The sequence below is a fragment of the Gekko japonicus genome, unplaced genomic scaffold (genome assembly GCF_001447785.1).
Source record: "Gekko japonicus isolate JY-2015 unplaced genomic scaffold, Gekko_japonicus_V1.1 scaffold1449, whole genome shotgun sequence".
NCBI classification, from domain to species: Eukaryota; Metazoa; Chordata; class Lepidosauria; order Squamata; family Gekkonidae; genus Gekko; species Gekko japonicus.
The window spans coordinates 31435-38827 of record NW_015173714.1 but is presented as its reverse complement, the minus strand read 5'-3'; the positions used below and the strand labels follow the sequence as shown (position 1 = coordinate 38827).

The window sequence follows — 7393 nt, the reverse complement described above, 5'->3', positions numbered from 1 at the left end:
CAGGGGGTTTTTGCCTTTCCTGGACTCTTCCCATAACCTTTCTGATCCAAGGAAGGTAGGCAGCGACGCGGGTGTAAACCGATGGTGGCACTTGGAAGCCAAAGGAGACAACCCCATGCGCAGCCCCGTTGCAGAGCAGAGCGCTTCCAGAATCCCCCTGAGAAAATAAAGAATATCAGACAAACCCACAAAATCACCTTGGTTTGACAGGGGAACTTCCATCAGCTGAAATCCCTAAACAAATCTTGATGCTTGCAGAATTCTGTTAATGGTGTCTGTGTGCCACAGAAGAAAGGTTAGGTAATCAATTGTTCTTGTCTTCCCAAAGGATATACCCAAAGAGGAAAGCAACTTCCAGACCGATCTCACACAAAAGCTTGCGCCGCGGACGGTCGCGCCTCCCTTTGCCCCACTTCTATTTGTCAATTTCCCACTTGAAGCCACGCGGCCGCATTTTGACCCGCAGCTTCTCCCGATTTTCCCCGTGTAAGCTCTTGTGTGAGATCGGTCCCAGTGTGCTCCAGTGTGACCACCATCCCATCCGTTCAGCTTCACAAGCAGACAATTTTGGCGCATATTAGAAATGGGAGTGAATGATTCAAATTAAATCAGAAGAGTTTCCGGCTAAACATTAGGGAGAACTTCCTGACAGAGCGATACCTCAGTGGAACAGGCTTCCTTTGAGTGGTGAGCTCTCCTTCTTTGGAGATTTTTCAGCAGAGGCTAGATGGCCCTCTGACAGCACTGCTGATTCTGTGAACTTAGGCAGATCATGGGGGGGGGGCAGGAAGGGTTGCCTCAGTGCTTAGTTCCTGTGGGCCTTTCTTACACGCCCAGAGGAATGCTGATCGCCACTTTGGGACCAGGAAGCACTTTGGGGCCAGGGATCCTGGAGGGTTTTTTTTGTCATCTTCTGGTCATGGAACACTGCGGGTGTGGTGGGGGAGGTAGTTGTGAATTTCCTGCATTGTGCAGGGGGTTGGACTAGATGACCCTGGTGGTCCCTTCCAGCTCTATGATTCTGTGATCTGTCACACCTCATGCAGAAGAACTGTTTCCCTTGAGCTGGGTGCCTGTTGCCTCTCTGGGTGATTCAGTGACGGCATCCAGGAGGACATCTCTCTATCTAGTGCACTTTGCTTTCGCCCTTTCTCCGTGGAACGCTGAGCAACATACCACGATTCTTGCTTCCCTGTCTGGATCCTCACAGCAAACAGGTGAGGTAAGTTAGACTGAGAGAGTGTGACTGGCCACAGGTCACACAGTGAGATTTGGAGCTGAGTGGGGGTTGAACTTTGTCCAAGTCTCACATTCTAACTGACTATAATAGCTTTAGGAGCTGCGGTGGCTCAAGTGGTTAAGACGTTGAACTGCAGGCTGTGGAAGGCCAGTAGTTCAGCAGTTCCAGACCCGAGTGCACCGCATGACGGAGTGAGCTCCCGTCTCTAGTTCCAGCTCCTGCCAACCTAGCTGTTTGAAAGCAAGGAATTGCAAGTAGATAAATAGGTACCACTTCAGTGGGAAGGTAACAGCGTTTAGTCATGCCGGCCACATGATCACGGAAACGTCTTCGGACAGTGCTGGCTCTTCGGCTTGGAAACAGAGATGAGCACCGCAACCCTAGAGTCGGATTCGACTGACTTTCGAGCCAGGGAACCTTTACCTTTACCTATGATAGCTTTATGATCACACCCTTGTCAAATAGTGTTCATAAAGCTGGAACCCTGGTATTGATTCCGCTGCAGCTGATTGCAAAAAAAAAAGAAAAAGAAAAAAGAGATTCCCCAGGGGTATAAAAGTATCCCAGCATAGGAGCAGCATGAACTCTTTTGAAAGATCTTTCAGTCTTTTTAATATCCAGATTAAAATGGAGAAAAGGAAACAGGGCAAATATGGTTTACTCACTGCTTATTGGTCATTTCGGGGGGGGATCGCGGGGGATCGCAGTTCCCCCGGGTGAGGTTCGGGGGGCAGGGCACATGACGAAGCCCCGCACCCTGCTTCCGGCCGCCCCGCTTCCGGCTCTCATTCAGCCAGGAACAGAGGTCATTTCGGGGGGGAACGCGGGGGAACGCAGTTCCCCCGGGTGAGGTATGTGGGGCGGGGCACATGATGAAGCCCCGCCCCCTGCTTCCGGCTGCCCCGCTTCCGGCCCTCATTCAGCCAGGAGGAGGCAGGAGAAGAGGGAGGGTAAGTTGCTTCCTCCCTGCCTCTCCCCACCCCTGCCTGCCTGGGGCCAGGGAGGGCCTTCGTGGGGCTTCCTTGCACTCCTGCTGACCTTGCAGGTCCAGCGCCGGGCCCCTCATGGGGCTCGGCAGTGGAGCTGCAAGGCCGGCAGCAGCGGCCGGGACCGTTGGGGGCGGGGGGTATGGCCTTATGACACACTTCCGGTAATGTCAGGGGGTGTGGCCTTATGACACACTTCCGGTGATGTCAGGGGGTGTGGCATATGCTAATGACTTATGCTAATGAGTTCCCCTAGCTCTTTTTCTACGAAACGACCCCTGTGTATCTAGATTAGCCTTCATGTGTTTTGGTTAATTTATTGACTATTGATGTATCTGTGTTATTGTACTGTATTACATTGTCTCATCTTGTTATGCTTACTATGAGAAAACGCAATAAAGTATATTTTAAAAGACAGGTTTCAATGTCAGCAGAAAAGTCTTCTCTCTGATTTAACAGCTCACGCAGTCCCACTTATCTAAATTACATCAGGGATAGCAGCAATACGGAAGGGAATTCTAGCTCCCCCTGAGGAGCCCCCTTCTCCCATTGGCGTGGATTTTAATTATTGTCGGACAAATTGTTTAGCAAACTTTGAATGACAAGAAGCATTTGAATATAAGAAACCAATACAATAATTTACATTTGCAAAAATTAAAACTTGGGTTGGTGAAGTACGTATGTCTACTCCTCACTAAGATGCCAAGCTTATATTTTGACTCTACTGGCTCATACTGGTGAGGAGAGTGGAAGGGGCTGTCAAGGTGGAAGGCAAAATCCAATCATTAAAAAAAAATGAAAAGCCCTTAAGAAAGATTCTAATGCAGACTTCTCCCTGAACTGCTAGTTTTCTGCATGCAGGGAACTGTTCCCACTGCAGGGCTCCATTCCATTCTGTGATTCCCCCTCTGAGATCTGAAATGGTACAGCCCAGAGAAAGATATGAAATGGGCCACTTTCAGACAAATAGCTTTCCAGTTGGAAGGTCACAACTCTGTTGTATAAACTTGTACAACCAAATCTGTGTTCCACCAAACTGATCTCTGTCCCATATTGTTTCCACAAGTGCTGGTAGCCATGAGGACACTCCTGCCATTTTAATGTCATTTTAAAATGCCAAGAGGGCCTGGGTTGGATGTGGCCATTTCAACACCTGATAAGGCATAGGTGGGGGAGACAACATAGGAGCATCTCAGCCCATTTTGCAAATGGAAAGTCACAACTCCATTGTATAAATTCATACAGTGGAATCCTACAGACCTTGTCCCTGCACCACTTTAATGTCAAGGGATGTTGCAGAGACGCCCAAGAACCTATTCAAATAACTGGTCACATCTCCAAACCTCCCCAAGGAGTTGTTAAGCTCTACCCATTGGGGGAAAGAACCAAGATGGCGGCACTCACATTGCTGACGTCGCAGATCTTGGAGGTGCTTCCTGCGCAAACCATCCCGTCGGTGAGTTCTGGGAGGTACAGCAGGCACTTCCTGCGGCCAGGGAGCGTGACGTTGGTCACAAAAAGCTTTGATGAGCCTCCCTGCCGGTCATCGATGCGTCCCCAGCCAGCCACGATACATTCTGTCTCTTTGGGGAGATCGTTTTCGGTCTTTGGTAAAGGAATGACTTGGACGTACTTGTTGAGCTTGGCTTCACGGTCCAGCTGCCAGCAAGGAAACAGAAAGGAGAACCTTTGTGCTGGAAATTACCTGCTCTCATTAGCCCATCTTCTGTGTGATCCGCTGGTGGAGTGGCTTTAGCGAGCTGAAGGAGGGAAGGGACCCTGGCATGCAGGAAAGCTACAGGTGACCTCTTCTCCAAACAGGAACGTGTGTTTTCACTCTGTTTCGGGAGTAATCGGAAGACTAAACCACTCCTGAAGCAGAGAAGTGGGAGAAACAGGAATTGGTTGGAAGGCAGAAATGTCAGGAAAGTGGCTCATTCAGGGAGACACCGTGCAGCCTCCTGTGCGACCTTCTATTTAAGGGCACGCATGTCTCCTGGCAAGCTCATGGTTCCTTTGTGGCGCCTTCTGCAGTGCCTGGAGTCAGGGCAGAAGGGAAAAGATGACGGATCTGCTTTGGAATCTGTAAACTGCTTCATGAATCCACTGAGACGATCAAGCCTCTAATGTGCCTCCACTTCCACCCCAGTTTAAACTGGCAAAGTTTACCCCTTTTCACAAATAAAAGTAATTCTCTTGAACTCTAACACTCTGCTTCCCCCGCCGGAGTTTTTGCAAATAAGGTAATATTATAAGAGGGGATGATTTCTTCAGGAGTCGCTCCCTGCAAGGGACTGTCAGACCTCGCTCTGCTCAGTTTGCCATGAATGGAGGGTGAGGGAATTCCTAGGGGGAAGGGAGTGAGTGTGGAGTGTGTGACCTGTGCTATCTTAGAGGCAGTAACTTTTCTCGAAGACGAAGCCTTCCTCTCTCCCAGAGGAACATCCTTGAAACTTTTGGTGCCAGCTTGCTTGTGTAGATAATGTATATTTCCCAGGTGAAAGGGGGGGGGGTAGGGAACACAGCAGCTAGGCGGGAATGGATGTGTAAGTCTCCCCGTCAAAATTCTAAGTTCTGACACAGTACGGTTATGACCTGGTGTAGTGTTTTGGTGTAGTGGTTAAGTGTGCGGACTCTAATCTAGAAGAACCGGGTTTGATTCCCCACTCTTCCACTCACAGCTGCTGGATGACCTTGGACAAGCCATAGTTCTGCCAGAGCTGTTCCTGAAAGAGCAGTTCTTGAAAGAGCTCTCTCAGCCCCATCTACCTCACAGGGTGTCTGTTGTGGGGAGGGAAAGGGAAAGGAGTCTGTAAGCCACTCTGAGACTCTGAATGAAGGGCGGGGTATAAATCCAATCCCTCTTCTTCTTCCATATCTCAATGAACAAATCACTGCCAAAGAGAGTGTTGTTGAGAGTAACATGGCCAGGAGTCTTACAGGGACCAGGGTTGACCCTGTAAAGGATCCCCAGAACTGAGAAATGCAGAATATGTCATGCTGCAGAATGCTCTGGGTGTGTGTGTTGGGGGGAGTGCCTGCTGGCGACCTTTCCACTTACCTTCAGGAGAAGGATGTCATTGTAAGGCAATCCATAATGTATCTTGTAGTCTGGATGTTCATGAGTGCTTTCAACCCTGAACACTTGCTGGGTATCTTCTACAGCGTTCAGGTCATGAGCTCCCAGAATGACAAGGATGTCTCTTGGGGGGAAATAACAGGAAGACAAAAAGCTGATTTGGACCAAATTCACTAGCCGTGGCTCAGAACATGCTAAGGGATAATTTAGTGTGCTACCACCTGGGGCACATTCATGATGCACACTGGAACCTTCAATGTGCACCCTCTTTCAGTCCTTTCCCCCTTTCCCAGGCCGCATCCCATCCAGATGTTGACTATTACTTGGACTCCACAAGACGACTCACCCGTTGCAGTGAGCTGCGGTCATTACCCACTGAGGGGCCACCAGGAAGCCCCCGCAGTTAAAATATCCACCCACTTTCAGAGCTGCTGCATAGGGTCGAGAGTGTGGTGGGGCTTCGTGCCCGCCAACGATCCGGCTGCGTAGAGTGCCTGGAATACATGACTGAATGGTTGGCCCCTCTTGAAAGCATAGGTCATGTTTTGTTTGGAGCAAGACCAGTTCATTAGGACCTTCATGTCCTGGACAGTGTTCCCTCTAAGCTGAGTTAGTGTGAGCTAGCTCACACTAACTCAGCTTAGAGGGAACATTGGTCCTGGATCAGACTAAAGCCATTCATATCTATCGAATACCTTTTTACCCCACCCTTCTTTTGAGAAGCTCAGAGTAATGTACATGTGGTTTTCTGCTCCTCTTAGCTTTATTCTCTGAACAACCCTGTGAGGGAGTTCAGGCTGAGACTTGCTCAAGATCATCCAGTGAACTTCATAGCGGAGTGGGAATTTGAACCTGGTTTTCCCATATCTAGGGGGTGCGGTGGCTCACAGGTTAAGACGCTGAGCTACAGACCGAGCAAAGGAAACCTTTACCTTTACTTTCCATATCTAACCACTACACCATCGTGCAACTATGGCTGGACAAAAGGGGCCACAAGGGAGCCCCCTTGGGAAAGCCTTGGGAAACTCGCAGGCAAGGTATTTTGCATTATCCATGTTCCCAGCAGCTGGAGGTCGGCTGCTTACAACAAACAAAGCTCCATTTGGCATTTCTTGAATTTGTCTTCTGAAAACAGCTTGCACAAATGAGCGCCCTTTTTTTAAGCCCTCAAACTGTTGTGTGCTCCACCTCTAGATGCGCTAAAGAATTCCATCAATAAAATTGTGCATTACGAGCAACAAAATAACTGGCTCTGGAAAATGATATAAATATGCTGTGGCCTTTCTCCCCTTTGCAGAATGGCTTGGTTCACCCACCCAACCTTTGCCGAGCGAGACACCAGGCACACTGGATCAGATTAAAAAATCGATCTGGTGCAGCTTTCTCCAACAGTGGCCACCAGATGCCTCTTAAGCAGTCCAGAAGCCGGGGTGGAGGCACTAGCTTTTCCCTGATATTCTGGTACCCCGAGGTAGACTGCCTCTGCACACTGAGATACTCTGGCCCAGTTTCACCCTACTTTGCCCTTTTAGAAAGCTATTGATATATTGTATGTAGAACAACACAGGGTCAAAATGGGAGCCATTACATCCATTACAGCCAGGAATCTGCTACTCACCACCAGAGCCCACCTGGGCAGCCAAGAGTGCAAGGAAGAAGAAGCCCAGACTTGGGGGCTGCTCCATTTCTGTCACCTTCCCCTTTGGTGCTCTTCGAAAGCTGTTGCAACACGATCTGTCTTGCTCCCATCTTCATATTTTATCAACCGGTTAGTGACCGTTGAAGCCACAAGGGGAAACCATCTGATCTCCCAGCCTGCTGTATATCTGCCATCTCTGCGGTTACAGACAATGACAATCAGTTTGAGGACTTGGGGGTGGTGGAGAGAAGTTATGGGAATGACAGGTTATTGCAAAGAAAGCTGGGTTTTTTTGCGCATTCGGGGGTAATTGGTGCCCTCTTGATTCTCCTCTGGGATGATCTGATGGAACCGTCCCGCTCAGCCCAAAAAAGCCACAGTCCATTCGGCCACCCGAGTAGGCCTATGTCCTCTTCCATTCCCAGTGTTTATCCCACAATTTCATTTGG

At 49.3% G+C, this 7393-nt stretch overlaps 1 protein-coding gene across 1 annotated transcript; it reads right to left on the bottom strand.

The window, feature by feature from the left end:
* Position 1: 1 nt before the first annotated feature.
* LOC107120589 (mast cell protease 1-like) lies at positions 2-7021 on the bottom strand (the record flags this gene model as incomplete). Its single annotated transcript, XM_015423317.1, has 5 exons — positions 6924-7021; positions 5652-5799; positions 5288-5429; positions 3631-3885; positions 2-157 (listed from the first exon to the last, which is right to left on the bottom strand). Coding segments are annotated over exons 1-5 (768 nt in total), but the record flags the coding sequence as incomplete, so codon positions are not given.
* Between the last annotated feature and the right edge of the window lie 372 nt (positions 7022-7393).